Source organism: Cottoperca gobio, chromosome 4 (genome assembly GCF_900634415.1).
Source record: "Cottoperca gobio chromosome 4, fCotGob3.1, whole genome shotgun sequence".
NCBI lineage: Eukaryota > Metazoa > Chordata > Actinopteri > Perciformes > Bovichtidae > Cottoperca > Cottoperca gobio.
In genome coordinates this window covers 28,410,301-28,432,995 of record NC_041358.1, presented here as the reverse complement: position 1 = coordinate 28,432,995, position 22,695 = coordinate 28,410,301, and the positions used below count along the sequence as shown (strand labels likewise).

The following is a 22,695-nucleotide window of genomic DNA, read 5'->3' as shown; positions in this document are numbered from 1 at the left end:
AATTAAAGGAGGGATAATCAATAGATTACTGACAAATAGCCCTACGATGAATTTGAAGTTTGGACAGTGGCACGACATTTTACAAAAGTACATAATAGCACGTACGTTCACCTCAGAGAGAGACTTTGGGAATTAAAGCTGCATTCTTTCACGTTGGCCACTAGGGGGCGGAAATACGAAAACACAAAGTGACAGATGCACCGAGGATCGCAGATTATCTAACGTGTTGTATAAGAATTGGTCACTCTAAAATCTAGCAAACAGTGTTGAGCTGTGAGATGTTCTTGTGACAAGTTGCTCTTTTGAGAACGTAACTAAAAAAACGGATTATTTAAATTGCAAATGAACGCAGCGTTACGTTGAGTAATCTGAGCAGTGGAAGGGTTTCCTATTAGAATAAGCTTTGTAATAAAAGGTAGGCATCATAAACTTCCATTTATAGAAAATACTTTAACAAATATGGAAAGTAAAACGTTTTTTTGTGCCGGATGGGAAAAATATTGATCAGTGAAAATGTGCAAAAGTTCACTTCTATAACCACCAGTGGAGGAATGTAACTTACTCACACTGTAGTGTCATTCTCAGGTATTTGTATTTACTTGAGTATTTATGTGACCATGTTAGTCGTTACTTTGCAGATTCAAAATATTAATAAAAATCATAAATCGAATAATAAATAATAATACACAGCAGTATATAAAATACGTAGCTCCTCGTTTACCAGCTGCAACATTAAAGTGATGAACACACGTTATATTATAGAATGTATAATTAAACATATACTATAGAAAATATTATAACAGATATGAACAATATAACGCTGTTTGTGCAGGACGAGCAACAATATTGATCAGTGAAAATGTGCAAAAGTTCAGCACTTCTGCACTTTGGATGTTTGGCTGCTTCCTGTGAGCTCGTGCAATAACACCGCGTGGCACTTGGAGACGCAGAAAAAGCCCAGGTTGGATGGAGGAGGGGCCTGTGGGTCAGATTTCCAGAGGAGCGACCCCTGACCGCTGACGAGCATCCTGTTTGTGCTCAGCGTGCGCGCATGCGCTGATCTACATACACAGCAGCAGCGCGCGAGCAGCGGCAGAGGCTCATCCACATGGCTGTGAGATCTGCGCGGAGCCGAGCGGAGCGTCGCTGGAAGCCTCCCCGCTCTCTCAGCATCCTTCCAGCGGCCACAGGAAGAAGGAGAAGCCAAACAAGCCAACAAAGTTTTCCTCTGAGGAGCCGACATGGATGAACGGGAGCACGTTAGTGAGAACAGACCGGCGGAAACATTCTTCACACGGTAAAAGAATGATAACATAGCGAGGACTGTGTGTTTCTGAGTTGTGTGAGAGGACACGAAGAACCCAAAACTGTGGGGAAAGTTTGAAGCAGGGACTGCGCGATGGCGCGGGACGAAGAGGAGCCCGGGATGGCCCGAGCTGCAACAGCGAAGCGGCAAAGAAAGAAGAAAGCCAAGGAGAATAAAACCAGGACCGTCCACGCAAACATACTGTACGACCACAGCAAAGGCGAGGACAACCCCAACCGACACTACGCGAACAACAAGATTAAGACCACCAAATACACGCTGCTGTCCTTCCTGCCAAAGAATCTTTTTGAACAGTTCCACAGGTTTGCAAATGTTTACTTTGTTTTCATCGCTTTGCTGAACTTTGTTCCGGTTGTCAACGCGTTCCAGCCAGAACTGGCTCTGGCTCCTGTCGTCTTCATCCTGTCGGTCACTGCCATCAAAGACCTGTGGGAGGACTACCGGAGACACCGGTCTGATACAGAAATCAATCACATGGACTGTCTGGTGTTCTGCAGGTGAGTCGGGCTGCTGCTGCTGCTGCTGCTGCTGCTGCTGCTGCTGCTGCTGCTGCAGCGCTGCTGCTGCTGCTGCTGCTGCAGCGCTGCTGCTGCTGCTGCTGCTGCAGCGCTGCTGCTGCTGCTGCTGCTGCTGCTGCTGCGGCGCTGCTGCTGCTGCTGCTGCTGCTGCTGCTGCTGCTGCTGCGGCGCTGCTGCTGGGACACTTGTTGTTTCCTCCACAGCATCTCACACACACACATACACACACACACATACACACACACACACACACATACACTTACACACACACACACATCACACATACATATACACATACACATATACACACACACACACACACACATCTCACACACACACACATACACACACACACACACACACATCTCATATACACACACACACACATCTCTCACACACACACACATACACACACACACATCTCACATATACATACACATATACACACACACATACACACACACACACACACACACACACACATCTCACATATACATACACACATCTCACATACACACACACATACACACACACACATACACACATACACACACACACATCTCACATATACATACACATATACACACACACATCTCACATATACATACACATATACACACACACATACACACACACACACACACACACACACACATCTCACATATACATACACACATCTCACATACACATACACACACACACACACATACACACATACACACACACACATCTCACATATACATACACATATACACACACACATACACACACACACACACACACACACACCCCAGCTGGTTCCACCCTAGAACACCACATTTCTTTCACTTCCTTACAGGTGATGCAAACTGAGCTTGATGCTGCAGGAAGTACTGCGATCTCAGTAGTAGACACACTCTTACTGCATCACCTTCACACTGATGTGACCGTACAATCACAATCTGCTTCAACTTGGTTTCCACATGCAAGGAGTTTACTTAAACGTAGGAAGAGAAAATAAAAAGCAAGTGCTGCAAAAATCAAGACAATTTTGCAAGAAACATAAATAAAGAATACGAAAAAAATACAATAAAAATGTGAGATATTACTATTTGCACAATAAACAAATATAGAAGAGAAAATAAAAATAAATTAAATGATTTATTAAAAATATTTGCAAGAAACATAGAATATGAGAAATCTACAATAAAAATAAGAAATTAATTTATATGAATTCAAATGAGAGAGCTGTGCAGAAATGTGATGATCACTATTAGTATCATTACTTAAAGTATCTCTCATAAAGTCCCCGGCAGCGGACTCATCATAATACGTCACGATTTTATATTTAGTATTAATAATATTAATCTGCAAAGTAACTCAAGTTTATCAAGTATATGTAGTTCAGTAAAAAGTACAATATTTGCTTCGGAGACGTGACGATACAGATGTTGAGTGCTCTCATTGTTACGAGTCAGTGTGTAACAACCTGTTTCTCTCCCAAACCTTCTCCACTACTAACTATATATATATATATATATATATATATATATATATATATATATATATATATATATATATATATATATATATATATATATATATATATATATATATATAGTGTGTGTGAGTGTATTTTGCTAATGAAAAGCAGCACTGTCGTCCACGTACAGAGCATAATTCATGGTAATCAAAAGGCTCAGTGTTTAGTGGCTCCACAGTTTTAGCAAAGTCTTGACCCAAGTTGCTGTCAAGGTTGGACATAATTGAATGTTCTTGTGCTGCTGTGGCAATATCGTGCAAACTGTCCCCGTTTCTCAACCTGGCATCAGCTGAGTGGACTGAAGCGTCATTTCATCTGAAGGTTAAACACTTTCTGTCACTTCCTCTCCTGGACGACTTGTAGCTGCAGGTGAAACACCTCTGATGTTTACCTGTGGCAAAGCAGAAGGAGGTTTTGTTTAGGATTACATTTATCAGAAAATGCTAATATTTACAAAGTGATTGAAACGCTGCTGGTGAATGTCTCTTCCTTTTTATCGGGACTGATTTCCTCCTAAATGTCGACACACCGAGTTAAATCAGGCATTTTGCACTAATGAATTGAGTTTACTGGAGTGTAAATAGTTTGTTTTTAATCTGGTTTACAGAACGCTAACGAACTCGTGAGAGACCAGCTGGACTGGACCTCCAGTTGGACCGCAGCAGTTCAAAGGGACAGTTTGGATTTCTGGAAGTGGGTTATATGAGTTTGTAGAAGCAGACGGGAAGCTGAACAATGTGTTTTACATACGTAAAAAATCTTTCTCAGTTTAAGTTTACACCAGTTATTAAAAGCCAGGAGAATAGAAGATGAAAACAGAACAAAAATACAGTATTAAAAGTTACCAGGGTCCATTGACAAAAACAGTGATTTTACCTGCAGAACACAGGAGTTCTGGTCTAACGCTGGTTGTGTTGTTGTGTGACGTTGGTGTTTGTAAGGGTTCGTTCAGATTCACCAAAGTCACAAAATAACTAACGGATCGAGGCAGAAGGAGACCAGCAACTCCTGCGTTCTACTGGGTAAAAGTACTGTATGTGTATATTTATATAGTACACTTAAACTGATATAGATTTTCTTAGGTGTCTAAAATATCTATATCTGTTTGTTATTTTGTGACCAAAGTCACACAACAACACAACCAGCGTTAGACCAGAACTCCTGTGTTCTGCAGGTAAAATCACTGTTTTTGTCAATGGACCCTGGTAACTTTTTTTTTTCTTTTTCTTTTTTCTTAAACTGATATATATTAATTTAGGTGTGTAAAACACGTCCACAGCAGAACGTTGTTCAGCTTCCTGCTTCTTGTCTGTTTCTACAAACTGCAGATAATGCAGAGAACCTCATACAACCCCACTTCAAAACATCAGAACTGTCCCTTTATCTGGCTGTTTTCTATCTAAGCTCGTACATTCTTCTCTAACTGGATAATTAATTAGTTACGTGTGTGGGCCGTGTTTCCTCTGCTCTGTTTACTCGAGTAGTTTAGAAGTCATGCTCTAAGAATGGAAGATACGTTTCACATTAAGCAGCATTAAAGGACTTCTGATTGCAGGAATAAGTACTTTCCCTCAGACAGACTGTCCTCTTTTGTTTCTGAGAATACTTCTTGTAGGTTTTAATGTAAATAAAGGAAAACGAACAGTTTCAGGGCTGTTGCGCTCGTTTAAAGAGCAAAGTGTTCGCAGTAGCTGCAACTTTTCCTACAAGATCAGCAGTAAGAGGAGAGCTGCGGCTGTTTCCAACAGACATAGTATTCATAGATACACATCTCGGTATGTTATGGTTACTCTGGACCAGGGGGGGGAACCTTTTTCATGTCAAGGGCCATTTTTTTTTTTTACAACATCCTTCGAGGGCCGTACTAATTATTGAACTCATAACCGCTGCACATTGTTTTAAGACGCAGCTCATTAATTTCACCTAACTTTTGTATCCTGTATCTTCTGTTTTATTATAAATCCTGTATTAGTCCCACAACGTGGACATTTATCTCGTCACAGCAGAAGAACTTATGAAGTAAAAAGACAGAACACAATAATTAAATAGAATAAAACGTAATAAAGTACCAAGAGGTTGATATAAATAAAGTGAGTCTGCATGTTCTTCTGCATGTTCTTCTGCAAGTTCTTCTGCAAGTTCTTCTGCATGTTCTTCTGCATGTTCTTCTGCAAGTTCTTCTGCATGTTCTTCTGCAAGTTCTTCTGCAAGTTCTTCTGCAAGTTCTTCTGCATGTTCTTCTGCAAGTTCTTCTGCATGTTCTTCTGCATGTTCTTCTGCAAGTTCTTCTGCATGTTCTTCTGCATGTTCTTCTGCAAATTCTTCTGCAAGTTCTTCTGCATGTTCTTCTGCAAGTTCTTCTGCATGTTCTTCTGCAAGTTCTTCTGCAAGTTCTTCTGCAAGTTCTTCTGCAAGTTCTTCTGCAAGTTCTTCTGCAAGTTCTTCTGCATGTTCTTCTGCATGTTCTTCTGCATGTTCTTCTGCATGTTCTTCTGCAAGTTCTTCTGCATGTTCTTCTGCAAGTTCTTCTGCAAGTTCTTCTGCAAGTTCTTCTGCATGTTCTTCTGCATGTTCTTCTGCATGTTCTTCTGCATGTTCTTCTAGATGTTTGTGATTATTCACAGCATCAGCTGTCCTGGACTCAATGAATCCTTAGTGGACTCGCACAGTTTAATCATCTGTAAGTTTCCCACAAAGTATTGTGTAAAGCAGCACTTTTACCAGAAGTGTGCTCTTTAAGTTTCTTGGAGGAAAAAAAGAATTCAGCATGAAAAAAAGCATAAAAAATGACAAATCAGCCGAAGAAATCTGTGGAGTGTCTCATGAAGAGAAGTCGTATATAATAACGTTCTTTGTTCCTCACACAGCACACGTTGTGCTGGATACACTTTACAACGTGTGCGTTAATCTGCACATTCTTTTCTCAATTCATTTATGATTTGGTCAGAAAATATTCACTTTCTTGGAAACTTTGAGCAAAACTCACAAACTCTACAAATCTGGGTGAGTTTATTTAACAATCCTGAGCTTTTACTTTGGAAAGTCTTTGTCTTGTTCAAATATGAATAAGAGGAAATATTACAAACATACGTTTTTAGTTTGTGCACCATCTGTCTGCACGGTCGAGTATTTACTGCTCGTGGAAAAATCAGATTTTCATGCTGACACCTCGTGTGTGTGTGTGTGTGTGTGTGTGTGTGTGTGTGTGTGTGTGTGTGTGTGTGTGTGTGTGTGTGTGTGTGTGTGTGTGTGTGTGTGTGTGTGTGTGTGTGTGTGATGAATAAATAACATTATGAGTGTTTTTCCGTTCACTTCTTGGCTGCAGTTTGTAGCTTTTGGTGTTTGCATTATTTATCATTATTTGCCACATTGTTCAGAAATGAAGCAGCATCAGTGTTTGCACATTAATAGTTCAGGTTCCTCAGAAGAGTGACATCATTTAAAGTAAACAGAGATTCCACCATGTGGACGACTCGGCCTCGCTGGGAGTTTGTAAATATAATTAGAAAGAGAAACAACCCAGTCCCTTCTATTCAGTTCTAATTAACCAATTAGAACAATCCCAATAAACAAAGTGATCCTGCTGACGGTGGTTGTTGAACTTCCCGCCACCTTCTGGAAGTATGTTGCATTGATAGATGGAGAAGCAGCCGAGAGCAGGAACATAATGTAGAAGTTAAGAATGTGAGTCCAGTGATGTGCACCTCCAGGACGGTTTGCACATTTCCTTTTGTATTTACACAGTGAGAGGAATTTGTAAGAACATATTTGCCGTCTCGTTCAGATTCATGGAAGCCGAGCTGAAGCTTCTGTTTATAGAAATGCTCCAGTTATTGGAAACGGTAGCGGCACATATTTCACCAGCCGCTCGCCCTCTCGTTGTTGTGTCAGAGCGGAGAGACGCTACGTGGAGAAGTACTGGAAGGAGGTGCGGGTGGGAGACTTCATCCGGCTGCGATGTAACGAGATCCTCCCGGCCGACGTGCTGCTGCTGAGCTCCAGTGACCCCGACCGCCTGTGTCACATCGAGACCGCCACGCTGGACGGGGAGACCAACCTCAAGCAGAGGCAGGTCGTCCGCAGCTTCTTCCACCTGGTGAGACGGACGCTGCTCACGCTCTGTTGGATGCTTGTGAAAATAACTTGTTTTAGCTGCGTCACACAGGTTATTAAACACTTCACACATTTATGAATTTATAAAACATGAACTGCTTTAATGTCTTTGGTGAATCAGAAATGAGCATCGTGGACCTTTAGTGTTCTTATAAAGAAACCTCTGGTCACAAGTTCATGAGTACAACAATAAATATGATCCTTCCTGTCCCTGTTTGTGGGTCGTTTCAAGTGCTGTTGCACGTGTGACGCGATGGATGGACTGACGTTTGACTAAAAAGATCAAATTAGGAAGCTGGTTTTGGGCTGAAATGTTTCTTATCACCTGGGGGTTAGGGTTAGGGTTACTAAACAAAGTTTGATTAACACGAGACTAAACAAGAGAGAGAAATCTGTTTGACTTGTAAGACGACAAACTATGAAGGTGATTAAAACTAACAAGCATTTTTAGATAAAGTCTGAAGGAGCAGCAGAAATGAACACAATCATCAAAGATCGAATGCACATGTGACAATAAGACGACATGAGGCTGTCGACGTGCTAAAGTCTAAACACTGAGAGGTTCCCATCATCTGAAGCTGCAGCCTGAATAACCAGCTCGTGTGCGTCTTGCAGGATTGTGACTTCGACCCCCTGAAGTACGACGGCGTCATCGAATGTGAGAAGCCCAACAACGACCTGAACAGATTCAGAGGCTACATGTGAGTAGAACTCTCGTTAAAGCTTTCACTGTTGCATTCTGGGACTTTTTCTGTGTTTTGCTCCATAATGGAAATTAATGTGAAACTACAACTTTGTGGAAAAAGTCGAGATTACGATTCTCCTTTTTTGGGATGTTTCCCAGTTTGATTGTAGTCAAAGGTTTGTACAGATTCTGGATCTGTCTTTGCTTCCCCTCTTCATGACTCACATCAACACAAGTTTATATTACAAGTGTTCATGTTTAAGTATTAACATTATGTAATGTAACATTCATACATGTTGTACACACTACAGGTGAACAGAGTCATACATGTTGTACACACTACAGGTGAACAGAGTCATACATGTTGTACACACTACAGGTGAACAGAGTCATACATGTTGTACACACTACAGGTGAACAGAGTCATACATGTTGTACACACTACAGGTGAACAGAGTCATACATGTTGTACACACTACAGGTGAACAGGTCATACATGTTGTACACACTACAGGTGAACAGAGTCATACATGTTGTACACACTACAGGTGAACAGAGTCATACATGTTGTACACACTACAGGTGAACAGAGTCATACATGTTGTACACACTACAGGTGAACAGGGTCATACATGTTGTACACACTACAGGTGAACAGAGTCATACATGTTGTACACACTACAGGTGAACAGAGTCATACATGTTGTACACACTACAGGTGAACAGAGTCATACATGTTGTACACACTACAGGTGAACAGAGTCATACATGTTGTACACACTACAGGTGAACAGAGTCATACATGTTGTACACACTACAGGTGAACAGGGTCATACATGTTGTACACACTACAGGTGAACAGAGTCATACATGTTGTACACACTACAGGTGAACAGGGTCATACATGTTGTACACACTACAGGTGAACAGAGTCATACATGTTGTACACACTACAGGTGAACAGAGTCATACATGTTGTACACACTACAGGTGAACAGAGTCATACATGTTGTACACACTATAGGTGAACAGAGTCATACATGTTGTACACACTACAGGTGAACAGAGTCATACATGTTGTACACACTACAGGTGAACAGAGTCATACATGTTGTACACACTACAGGTGAACAGAGTCATACATGTTGTACACACTACAGGGGAACAGAGTCATACATGTTGTACACACTACAGGTGAACAGGGTCATACATGTTGTACACACTACAGGTGAACAGAGTCATACATGTTGTACACACTACAGGTGAACAGTCATACATGTTGTACACACTACAGGTGAACAGGGTCATACATGTTGTACACACTACAGGTGAACAGAGTCATACATGTTGTACACTCAGATTAATTAAAGGAAAATAATCATTCAGCAGTAATAGTTTGATATTTATACCGCACTAAGTGAACGCCTCGGGGACAAACTGGAGGTGGGACGAATGAAAGAAGTGGTTGCATTGCCTTATGGGTAATGTAGTATCTATACTCGTACAACAGTCGGGATATCTCTGCTTTGATTTGAAGCTTTCGTGTCTATAAAACGAGTTCATGTCTTGACGACTCGACTCGTAGAACCACAACGTGACGTTTTTACACTTTGGTTCAAACAAATGATGTAAAACATTCATCAGAGCTTCTGGTTGATTGTTACCTTGGGACTGAGCCAGGCCAGCTGTCCCCTCCGCTTCCAGTCTCTATGCTAAGCTAACTGGCTTCTGGCCGTAGCTTCATATTAATCGCACAGACACGAGAGTGGTATCAATATTCTCATCCAACCCTCAGCAAGAAAGCAAAGCAGTGCATCTTCCCAAACTATTCCCGGTCGTGTTTATTGGAGGGCTGCAGATGTTTTGAGTTTCCAGAGACAGAGAGGAAGAGAAACGTCTGAGCGCACGCAGGATGTGACATTTCTTCTTTGCTCAGGAGAGCAGATGCTGCAGGTATTCAGTTGCCAGGCTACAGGGGAGCGCAGGGCACGACTGTGTTGAGGGGGGGGGCCCACAGTTGTCACAGCAGTGTTTTATTACATTAAGGTGTGTGTTGTGTGTGTGTGTGTGTGTGTGTGAAAAAGCTTTTTCTCAGGAGGTTTGAAGCTAAATTCTGTGTTTGTACGACGAGCTTTACACTCAGTCCGAAGTGAGATCTGAGGGTCAGCAATGAAGCAGTCACTCGGCTGATTGACTGTAAGCCCGGGGGGGTGATGGGGGGGGCAGGGCTTCTGTATCAGAGGGAATTTGTGCTGAGATCAGGGCTCCTGCAGAGGGAAGACCACGATGCTTTAGAGCGTGATCGATGGAGGAGCTCCGCAGAGTAAACTGGTGTTATCTCGGGGGGGCTCGGGGATAGAGACTCTATTTCTCCTCACATCGCCGTATGAAGACGTAACGCTTGTCCTGCTCTGGAGTCTCCTTGTAGAACTTGTTCTTTATGTGAACCTTGTGAGCACATCTCTGGAAAACTCAAGATTTAAAGTGAAGCTTTAGCAGATTGTTTGTGGAGAAACTGAGAGACGAAGAACTTCTTTAGTTGAGGACAGAACTACATGTTAGTGGCCTTCCCTGGTGGGGGCTCACTGGAATGCTATATAATATATATATGAATATGTGCTATTCTCTGGGACTCATGATGATGATGATACTCTTTTCAGTTGTTATGCTTTTACATTTCTAATTCAAATCAAATTTAGATGTGTGACCAACACTTATAGTAAATCTCACGCATCGTGTCCCCTGACAGACTCCTTCGGAGCGGCAGAAGAGATGCACTTTACAAAGAGAACCTGCTGCTGAGAGGCTGCACCATCCGCAACACAGAAGAGGCCGTGGGAATCATCATCTACGCAGGTGAGCCCCGAGAACACCTGTCGCAGGCCGGACTGTCACCCTGCTGCGTGTCTGACCTCTGACCTAACACACCGCGTGTCTCCGCAGGGCACGAGACCAAAGCCATGCTGAACAACAACGGCCCGCGCTACAAGCGCAGCAAACTGGAGCGACAGATGAACGTACACGTGTTCTGGTGCGTCATCATCCTGCTGGTCATGTGCCTGTTCGCTGCTGTGGGTGCGTAACAGTTCTGTGACGCTTCACGGTGCTACGGAGAAATCCTTCGTTTCTTTTATATTTATTGCAAAAAGTAAAGAAACTCTCTCACTGCGTTTACTGTGCTCTTTATTCTTATCTTCTCATTCCAGTGTTTGTATGAGTTGACCTTGTGGTGTTGCTGTTCCAGGTCACGGGCTGTGGATGTTTCAGTACGGAGATAAGAGGCCCGTGTTTGACGTTCTTAGTCCGGAGGGGACAGACTTATCACCCATCATGTCAGCCATTTATCTCTTCCTCACCTTGATCATCGTCTTTCAGGTATGAAGCAGAGAGCAGCCTGCAGAAACAAAGGCACAGATACAGACATAAAGAAGGCTTTAACTTTGAAATGTTTATCCCACTGTACACAAGCATCGCTGTAAACAGAAGCTTCAGCACCAGTTAGCAGTCAGCAGAACATGTCTTCGTACATGTCAGCAGAACATGTCAGCAGAACATGTCTTCGTACATGTCAGCAGAACATGTCAGCAGAACATGTCTTCGTACATGTCAGCAGAACATGTCAGCAGAACATGTCAGCAGAACATGTCAGCAGAACATGTCAGCAGAACATGTCTTCGTACATGTCAGCAGAACATGTCAGCAGAACATGTCTTCGTACATGTCAGCAGAACATGTCTTCGTACATGTCAGCAGAACATGTCAGCAGAACATGTCTTCGTACATGTCAGCAGAACATGTCTTCGTACATGTCAGCAGAACATGTCAGCAGAACATGTCTTCGTACATGTCAGCAGAACATGTCAGCAGAACATATCAGCGTACATGTCAGCAGAACATGTCTTCGTACATGTCAGCAGAACATGTCAGCAGAACATGTCTTCGTATATGTCAGCAGAACATGTCAGCAGAACATATCAGCGTACATGTCTTCGTATATGTCAGCAGAACATGTCAGCAGAACATATCAGCGTACATGTCAGCAGAACATGTCAGCAGAACATGTCTTCGTACATGTCAGCAGAACATGTCTTCGTACATGTCAGCAGAACATGTCAGCAGAACATGTCTTCGTATATGTCAGCAGAACATGTCAGCAGAACATATCAGCGTACATGTCTTCGTATATGTCAGCAGAACATGTCAGCAGAACATATCAGCGTACATGTCAGCAGAACATGTCAGCAGAACATGTCTTCGTACATGTCAGCAGTACATGTCTTCGTACATGTCAGCAGAACATATCAGCGTACATGTCAGCAGAACATGTCTTCGTACATGTCAGCAGAACATGTCAGCAGTACATGTCAGCCTGTCCTGTGTCAGATAAATGCAGCTCGTCTCTGTTTTGCTAAATAAACACACAACTGTTGGCGCGGCCGTGCACGCTGGACTCCTGAAAGCTGAGTCATTGTATCAGGTTTACACCAACATTTATTAAACAATCCAACATAACCCCAGAAGACTTGTAGACATCCTGGAAAGTTTGTATATTTTGTGCAAGAATAGAAATAGATTTTCTGTATAAAACTTGCTAGTTACTCAGTGTTGGAACAGAAAGTCCATGAATCAGATTTGAAGAAGATTTGGGAACTTCATCATTTCTGAAATCTAAAGATTCTGACTGAGAGGGTACATAAACAGGGAACTGTTTATCTATTGTATCTAATTATTTAAACATTATTCTGTTACTTTACCATCTATTTAAACTGTTCATTACTTTTCGCTAATATTCTAATTGAACTTTTGTCCATTTCTTTTAGTTAAATATTTTAAGCGTTTATCCAGTAAACACAAAACTATTTAAACTTTTAATCTACTACTTTCACTATTTTAACAATGTTTTTCATTAATTATTTTTAGCTAATCATATAGTTATCTATTTTTATTTAATTATTTAAACTTTTGTATTCATTATGTTTAGCTAAATATTTAAACTATGCAATATTTTTAGCTAATTATTTAAGCTGTTTATTTATTACTTTAAGTGAACCGTTTCAACTCGCCTGCTAACTAGTTTTCTTAACTTGTAGGTGTCACAGCTGATTCTACATGTGGATATATTTACAGTCATTTCTATTCTCACTGTAATTGTCTCCCCATGTCTCCCCATGCGTCTCCTGTGTCTCACTACGACTGTCTCTCTCCTAGGTGCTGATTCCCATCTCCCTTTTTGTGTCGATTGAGATTGTGAAGATCTGCCAGGTGTACTTCATCCATCAGGACATGGACGTGTACGACGAGGAGACGGACTCTCACCTGCAGTGCAGAGCTCTGAATATCACCGAGGATCTCGGCCAGATGCAATACATCTTCTCTGACAAGACGGGCACGCTGACGGAGAACAAGATGGTGTTCCGCCGCTGCACCGTGGCAGGGGTGGAGTACTCCCATGATGCAAATGGTGAGACGCACACACACTCACTCCCATGCAAAACAGGAAACATTCGATTTAAGAAAGAAAACAGGTAACGATAAAGTGCAGTTTAAAGTAATGTGAAAACATTATGTGGGACTCATTGTAGGAAGTGGTGAAAAGGTTAAAGAGAGAGGAGTTTAAATGCTGTTTAAACATTTCAACACAGCCGGCCTCTATTATCTTTTTAGTAATCGCGTTACTCGAGTAGTCGTTTCAGCCATAACTGCAATGGTCTAACTCTGTATGATGTGTGTCTTTAATCCAGCTCGAAGACTTGCTATGTACCAGGAGATGGATTCTGAGGAGGAAGAGTGCACGTCTCACGGGGGCACCCTGCCCAGGCGGGACAGTGTGAGCAGCCATCAGAGCGCCCGGGTGGTGCTGCGCTCCCAGAGCACAAAGTCCCACCGCAGGACGGGCAGCAGGGCGGAGGCCAAGCGAGCCAGCATCCTGTCCAAGCACACGGCCTTCAGCAGCCCCATGGTCAGTACACCTCGCCGCAGTCGCGCCGTCCTTTGTGCTGTGAGATATGTGTTCTGATAAACCTCCTCTGTCCTGCAGGAGAAGGATATCACCCCCGACCCGCAGCTCCTCGACAAAGTCAATGAATGCGCCAGTCAAATGGACTTCATGCGCTTCCACAGCCAGCCCATGTCCCAGCTGCCTCTGACCTCGCCGAAATCATGGATTTCTTCATCGCTCTCACCATCTGCAACACGGTGGTCGTGTCCTCCCCAACCAGCCCAGGCAGAAGGTAAAACTCTTCCAAAATATATTACGATATGAAATATCACAGGAATATTCACCTTACATTTTGTAGGCTACATTTCAAGTTAAATATATGAATCTGGTGCACGTTTAGAACATAATTAAGTGTTTAATGTAGTGTTTCTGCCTGTATCTCATGTGTTTCTGCCTGTATCTCATGTGTTTCTGCCTGTATCTCATGTGTTTCTGCCTGTATCTCATGTGTTCTGCCTGTATCTCTGGTGTGTTTCTGCCTGTATCTCATGTGTTTCTGCCTGTATCTCTGGTGTGTTTCTGCCTGTATCTCCTGTGTTTCTGCCTGTATCTCATGTGTCTTCTGCCTGTATCTCCTGTGTTTCTGCCTGATCTCATGTGTTTCTGCCTGTATCTCCATGTGTTTTCTGCTGTCATCTGGTGGTTTCTGCCTGTACTCTGGTTGTGTTTCTGCCTAGTATCTCTGGTGTGTTTCTGCCTGTATCTATCGTGTGTTTCTGCCTGTATCTCATGTGTTCTGCCGTATCTCATGTGTTTCTGCCTGTATCTCTGGTGTGTTTCTGCCTGTATCTTCTGGTGTGTTTCTGCCTGTATCTCTCGTGTGTTTCTGCCTGAATCTCTGGTGTGTCTCTGCCTGTATCTCTGGTGTGTTTCTGCCTGTATCTCATGTGTTTCTGCCTGTATCTTCATGTGTTTCTGCCTGTACTCATGTGTTTCTGCCTGTATCTCTGGTGTGTTTCTGCCTGTATCTCATGTGTTTCTGCCTGTATTCATGTGTTTCTGCCTGTATCTCTGGTGTCGTGTTTCTGCCTGTATCTCATGTGTTTCTGCCTGTATCTCTGGGTGTTTCTGCCTGTATCTCTCGTGTGTTTTCTGCCTGTATCTCTGGTGTGTTTCTGCCTGTATCTCATGTGTTTCTGCCTGTATCTCTGGTGTGTTTCTGCCTGTATCTCTGGTGTGTTTCTGCCTGTATCTCTGGTGTGTTTCTGACCGTGATCTCATGTGTTTCTGCCTTGTACTCTCAATGTGTTTTCTGCCTGTATCTCTCATGTGTTTTCTGTCCTGTATCTCTGGGGTGTGTTTGCCTGTATTCTCTGGTGTGTTTCTGCCTGTATCTCTGGTGTGTTTCTGCCTGTATCTCTGGTGTGTTTCTGGCCTGATCTCTGGGTGTTTCTGCCTGTATCTCTGGTGTGTTTCTGCCTGTATCTCTGGTGTGTTTCTGCCTTGTATCTTGGTGTTGTTTCTGCCTGTATCTCTGGTTGTGTTTCTGCCTGTATCTCTGGTTGTGTTTCTGCCTGTATCTCTGGTGTGTTTCTGCCTGTATCTCTGGTGTGGTGTGTTTCTGCCTGTATCTCTCCTCGTGTGTTTCTGCCTGTATCTCTGGTGTGCTGTCCTCTACTGCCTGTATCTCTGGTGTGTTTCTGCCTGTATCTCTGGGTGTGGTTTCTGCCTGTATCTCATGGTGTTTCTGCCTGTATCTCATGTGTTTCCTGCCTGTATCTCATGTGTTTTCTGCCCTGTAATCTCTGCATGTGTTTCTGCCTGTATCTCTGGTGTGTTCTGCCTTTCTATCTCTGTGTTTCCTGTAATCTCTGTGTTTCTGCCTGTATCTCTGGTGTGTTTCTGCCTGTATCTCTGGTGTGTTTCTGCCTGTATCTCTGGTGTGTTTCTGCCTGTATCTCTGGTGTGTTTCTGCCTGTATCTCTGGTGTGTTTCTGCCTGTATCTCTGGTGTGTTTCTGCCTGTATCTCATGGGTGTGTTTCTGCCTGTATCTCTGGTGTGTTTCTGCCTGTATCTCTGGTGTGTTTCTGCCTGTATCTCTGGTGTGTTTCTGCCTGTATCTCTGGTGTGTTTCTTCTTGCTGCCTGTATCTCTGGTGTGTTCTGCCTGTATCTCATGTGTTTTTCTGCCTGTATCTCTGGGGTTTTCTGCCCTGTATCTCTGGTGTTTCTGGCCTGTATCTCTGGTGTGTTTCTGCCTAGTATCTCTGGTGTGTTTCTGCCTGTACTCTCATGTGTTTCTGCCTGTATCTCTGGTGTGTTTCTGCCTGTATCTCTGGTGTGTTCTGCCTGTATCTCTGGTGTGTTTCTGCCTGTATCTCTGGGTGTTTCTGCCTGTATCTCTGGTGTGTTTCTGCCTGTATCTCTGTGTGTTTCTGCCTGTATCTCTGGTGTGTTTTCTGCTGTATCTCTGGTGTGTTTCTGCCTGTATCTCTGGTTGTGTTTCTGCCTGTATCTCTGGTGGTTTTGCCTGTATCTCTGGTGGTTTCTGCCTGTATCTCATGGTGTGTTTCTGCCTGTATCTCTGGTGTGTTTCTGCTGTATCTCTGGTGTGTTTTGCCTGTCTGTATCTTCTGGTGTGTTTCTGCCTGTATCTCTGGTGTGTTTTGCCTGTATCTCTGGTTTTTGCTGTATCTCTGTTTTCTGCCTGTATCTCTGGTGGTTTCTGCCTGTATCTCTGGTGTGTTTCTGCCGTTATCTCTGGTGTGTTTCTGCCTGTATCTCTGGTGTGTTTCTGCCTGTATCTCTGGTGTTTTCTGCCTGTATCTCTGGTGTGTTCTGCCTGTATCTCTGGTGTGTTCTGCCTGTATCTCTGGTGTGTTTCTGCCTGTATCTCATGGTGGTGTTTCTGCCTGTATCTCTGGTGTGTTTCTGCCTGTATCTCATGTGTTTATGCCTGTATTCTATGTTGTGTTTCTGCCTGTATCTCTGGTGTGTTTCTGCCTGCTATCTCTGGTGTGTTCTGCCTGTATCTCTGGTGTGTTTCTGCCTGTATCTCTTGGTGTGTTTCTTGCCTGTATCTCTGGTGGTGTTTCTGCCTGTATCTCTGGTGTGTTTCTGCCTGTATCTCATGGTGGTTTCTGCCTGTATTCATGTGTTTCTGCCTGTATCCTGGTGTTTTTCTGCCTGTATCTCTGGTGTGTTTCTGCCTGTATCTCTGTGTGTTTCTGCCTGTATCTCTGGTGTGTTTCTGCCTGTTATCTCATGTGTTTCTGCCTCATGTTATCTCTGGTGTGTTTCTGCCTGTATCTCTGGTGTGTTTTCTGCCTTGTATCTCTGGTGTGTTTCTGCCTGTATCTCTGGTGTGTTTCTGCCTGTATCTCTTGTGTGTTTCTGCCTGTATCTCATGTGTTTCTGCCTGTATCTCTGGTGTGTGTTCTGACCTGTATCTCTGGTGTGTTTCTGCCTGTATCTCATGTGTTTCTGCCTGTATCTCTGATGTGCTCGGTTGCACTCTCAGTTGTTTAGTTTTGTGTGAGCCGGGTGTGGTCGTCCTGCTCAGAGGTGACGCCCTGTCCTCGCCACACGCCGTCCTGCCAGTCAGAGGCACAAATCTGTTCAGATGAAGCTTTTTCCAAGTGACACATTATTTATGGCCTCAGTGTTTCTGTTTGGAGGTTATCTGATAAGATGGGAGGAAATGTAAATGTGCACAGAAGCATTGGCTTTAAAACTCCTTTCTGTTTCTTTTTCTCTTTTTATTGTTTGTGCTTGGTTGTCCTTTGTGCCAATGTGATTGTTAACGTTTTATTATGATGCCCTTGTGGCTAACCCCGTACCTGAATGATTTATATCTATATGTGTGAGAACCACTCCTCCATGTGAGTCACTCTGCTATTGTACTGCACCACCTTGGGATAAAGGATTGGCTAAAGGGTGAGAGTCAGGAGCTGCATTCTCATCAGCACTGGTCTGCTGTACCTCCAGCTGGGCCTGGATTCTCACAGGCTGAAAGGAGAAAACAAAAATCCTGTTTTATTGAAGTGTTTCTTGTTTGTGTTCCTTCTCTGGTCTCTATGATGACGATTAATGCTCTCTGTTAAACTTATATTACGTCATTTCTCCACATGAATTGTCTAAACACCAGCCCTGTGGTGTATGTGCCTTGGTGCTTTTTAACTCTATATTTGAAGGATGAAGGATTTTAGTCCTGAACTTCTGGATCTTAAGTTCTCACAGAAACAAGCTGAACAAACGTTAGCGGCAGCCGAACAGCGTGCAGGAGGAACTCTGATGTTTAACCTTTGAACCAGAGAGAGGCGGTTTAGTTGCATCCTTGTGAGAATAAGTTCTGCTCTTTGCTGCTGCAGCTGTGATTGACTCCGTTTCGCTTGTCCTCCAGGTCCGGATGAGGTTTGAGCTGAAGTCTCCAGTGAAGACCATCGAGGACTTCATCAAACGCTTCACCCCCAGCAGACTGACCTCCGGCTCCAACAGCAGCAGCTCCTCCAGCCTCATCACCAACCGCTCCTCCAACAAGGGCTGCTCCAGCCTGCTGTCCTCGCCCTCTGCAGAGAGCACGCTCACCAAACTGGACGAGGAGCATCCTCCAGGAGGCCTGCAGCACGCCTTCAGCCCCATCCCGCCCTGCTACGACGGGAAGGCGTGGAACCAGGAGGAGGGCGAACTGCGCTACGAGGCGGAGTCGCCCGACGAGGCTGCGCTGGTGTACGCTGCCCGGGCCTACAAGTGCTCCCTGGTGGGACGCCTCCCTGACCAGGTGACTGTGGAGCTGCCACACCTGGGCAAGTTGAGCTTTGAGCTGCTGCACACACTGGGCTTCGACTCCACCAGGAAACGCATGTCTGTGGTGGTGAGACACCCTCTGACGGAGCAGATCACGGTCTACACTAAAGGAGCCGACTCTGTCATCATGGACCTCATCAGACCCCCCGACACAGGTAGGAAACTCACTCTCAGGTCACAAGGGGAACTTAGCCAACATGCTCTTATGTTCTGCAGCCATGTGCTGCATCCTGTCTGCACACTTCTCCAGCAGAGTTGATGAATCGTGGCTACAAATCATCATATTGATGTAATGTGCACACATGAGCTCGCTGCACGTCGGTCTCATGTCCACACACGTCACCGGGTGGTGGATTGTTTTCAGCTGCTTTAGGTTTTGTTGAGATTATACTGCGAGTCTGTGGAGTCCCTGCACAGGCTGCACCGAAGGTTTTAATAGTAGATAGATAGATAGATAGATAGATAGATAGATAGATAGATAGATAGATAGATAGATAGATAGATAGATAGATAGATAGATAGATAGATATTCAGTAAACTTCATGGCTGAACACGTGTATTGGATTATGCAGGTGTACCTAACGAAGTGACCACTGAGTGCATTGTACTCTATATGAATATGTCACCGCAGCTGCAAAAGTGTTTAAATGTGACTTTGTGAAGGTGTGTGAACGCTGCCTTGTAACATGCAGGTTATCTAACAAATAGTATTTTTAGAGCTCAAATCTTTATTGGTACCTTAAAATAAAAACGCTTCCTGCCACGTCCCGTTTTTTCCCTCTGTGATCCTAAAACCGTGTTCCGTACTCTTCCAGGTCTTTAACGTCCTAATGGTGAAGGTGCTGCAGGTTTAGTATTCCAGGCACACAAAGAGCCACACAGGCACTTTTCACTAATGCTCTGTTACACGGTCACATGTGTGCAGCTGCTGAGCTTTCAGCACAACACGCAGTGTGTAGCGCTGCAGATGATTATTTTCATTATTCAGAGACAATGGGCCTCATTCACAAACTGTGAAACTGTGAGAAGTGGCTTTAAAGAAGAAAACACTCATAAAGATTCTCATATTCTCCACGTTTGCTTGTTTTGGGGATTTGTTCTTCGGTGATAACATCGTGCTGAACAGCCGTATCTATTTACACGCATGTAAAGGTGTGTGTGTGTGTGTGTGTGTGTGTTACATGGTTTTAACTGACGTGGGAGAGGGGGAGATTACTCTGAGCAGCATGCATGGCAACACAATGTAATAGATTTAAATATGTATCTCGCTTCTTCCATAATGGTTTGAATAAGTCGCCAAATAATGCACAGTAAAGTGCTGGGTTTTGCTGTAAGTCACATGAACTTCCCCACGTGGGTCCTGATGATGTAGGAAGACGATCTCAAAAACAAGTTCCCTGTAACGTCATGTTCTGTGGAACACGGGTCTCCTGGTTCCTTTTAGAGTCTTTCCCATGTCTCCCATTTAATTTTTTAGTGGCAGTGCAATACTAAACACTGGAGTCTGAATGTGTCTTTTCTCAACATGCTGATTAAATAGGATTTGGATTTCCTTTCAGAACATGTTCAGGGTGTAAAAGCCCCGTAAACTGCTCGTGTATATTCCACATATTTATATTTCCATGTGCAGAATCGACCCGTGCAGCAACATGTCTCCACTTCCTCTCAGTACACGCGTGCTGCCAGCTTGTGTGGGTAATTCATTGCTCTCCCATGCCTGCTGTGTGGCTCCCTGCTGTTCATTAGAAGCAGCCAGTTCATCCCAACGAGGCAGAAAAATGCTTTGCGGCTAAACGATGGTCGTGTGCTGAATGAAGACTTGTTAAGTGCAACACGTCGATGGAGCAGAGCACTCCCAGCTCGTTCTGGCATGTTTTCCAGCTGACGTGCGTTCCTATTCTTTGCAGGAATTCTGAATTACAATATGATTTATTGTATTGATTTAGCATTATGAGCACCGGGCTCTGCATTGAGGTTGCAGGCTCAGCTGTATGTCGTCAGTTTTTAATGCCCGCTGTAGAGCGAAGACGTTTTTCACTTAATATTCACAGAGCGGTGCTGCTAAAGAGATGAGACTCCATCGGGACAGTTGTCACACACACACACACACACACACACACACACACACGCCCCGCATTAATTATTTTCCTAGGATGGCGAAGGCCCTACTCTGCCTCTGATTGGCTGAACACTAAAATCTTAATTCATCCAGCCCGGCTGTTTGCTCATCATAAGAGGCTGTGAGAAACATAAGATATGAGAAAGCACATTCAGTTTTATTGCTAATCAGCTGTTAATGCTTCTCTTAATTTATACTAGCAATACAGTAAATATACAATAATATGCAAATATATCACTTTGTGTCTGACATGAGTCCACATGGCAGTTTCTGAGGATCGGACAGATGGAGAAACTCGTTTTTTTTATATATATATATATATATATATATATATATATATATATATATATATATATATATATATATTCTCTTAAAGATGACACCTCTCAAAACTTTATTCTTCTCACAGAGATTCTGTCTCAAACTCTTTTGCCTGTTTGGATGAACAACATTTTCACACTCAGCCAATCAGAGGCAGAGTAGGGCGGGTCATGCCCTCCTCCTCTTCCTCCTCCTCCTCCTCGTCCTGCTCCATGTGTCTGGGTTCAGATACTTTAATGGCCGACAGGGTGTGTCTTCACACAAACAACTCTTTACTTTGTTTCACCATTGGGTAACAGCAGCCAATTAGAGCGCAGTATGAGCTGGGCCTCCTCATAACACAGAGCTCCATAAAGGCTCCATTCAGGCGGCTCAGTGTCACTCTAATAACAGTGCACATGGTGCTGTGTGACCTAACTGCTGCACGGTCCTGCTGCACGGTCCTGCTGCACGGTCCTGATGTCTCAGAGCAAATTCCACCTTAAAACAGAATTTGCATCATGGGAGTTTAGTGTGGTGGTGCAGCAGCGGTGCATCATGGGAGTTTGGTGTAGTGGTGCAGCAGAGGTGCATCATGGGAGTTCTTCTCTCCTCTCTCTGGTTCAAAGGTTAAACATCAGAGTTTCTCCTGCACGCTGTTCGGCTGCCGCTAACGTTTGTCAGCTTGTTTCTCTGAGAACTTAAGATCCAGACGTTCAGGACTAAAATCCTTCATCCTTCAAATATAGAGTTAAAAGCACCAGGATGTAGAAAGTGTCTTAAAACAGGATCAACAGTCAGTTTATGAAGCTTCTGCAGACGGCGCTCTGTGGAGCTTCGGTTTACATTCAGTTTCTCACTAAGACGTATTGTTTGTGTCCTTGAGGTTTTACAGACGTACTGAATTGATTTCCTTCCTCATGGAACTTTCTCAGCCACCATTAAAGACGGACATTGTTTAAATGCTCTTCGCTGCCTTTGTTGGCACATCAGTTTCTTTGCACCTGTTGACCTGTGGAATAATGGGAAGCAAGCAGACAGGGAGCCGTGCATGAAAACATTTCTCTTTAGTGTTTGTAAGAAGTCCTCAGGGAACCTTTTTAACATTCAGGACGCAAATCCTATTTAAGGTGGATTTTCCTATTTTCAGCTGTAGGAAACATAAACATCGTGTGAAGTTCTGCGTCTGTAAGTCCGTCTGGGCCGGGCAGAAAACTCCTGTTTCCCTGGAAATACTTCCTCACAAGCAAAGAAGGAAAGTTGGTCACAAACGAGAAGAATATAAGTGAACCAGATGAAACTTCCCTCTGGAGATATTTCAGTGTTTCATTTAGTTCAGTTAATCCGATGTAAACAGAGAAGCAGGG

At 43.6% G+C, this 22,695-nt stretch overlaps 1 protein-coding gene across 1 annotated transcript in view; it reads left to right on the top strand.

Moving 5' to 3' along the window:
- The first annotated feature begins 973 nt into the window (after positions 1-973).
- atp10a (ATPase phospholipid transporting 10A) overlaps positions 974-22,695 on the top strand; it is a 33,238-nt gene continuing 11,516 nt past the window's right edge. Inside the window, 12 exon segments of the mRNA XM_029429650.1 lie at positions 974-1,824; positions 7,259-7,463; positions 8,096-8,181; positions 10,915-11,021; positions 11,109-11,240; positions 11,410-11,540; positions 13,374-13,626; positions 13,907-14,124; positions 14,203-14,302; positions 14,305-14,376; positions 14,379-14,395; positions 18,506-19,064. Coding sequence (XP_029285510.1) covers positions 1,400-1,824; positions 7,259-7,463; positions 8,096-8,181; positions 10,915-11,021; positions 11,109-11,240; positions 11,410-11,540; positions 13,374-13,626; positions 13,907-14,124; positions 14,203-14,302; positions 14,305-14,376; positions 14,379-14,395; positions 18,506-19,064 — 2,305 coding nt within the window. The 5' untranslated portion in view covers positions 974-1,399.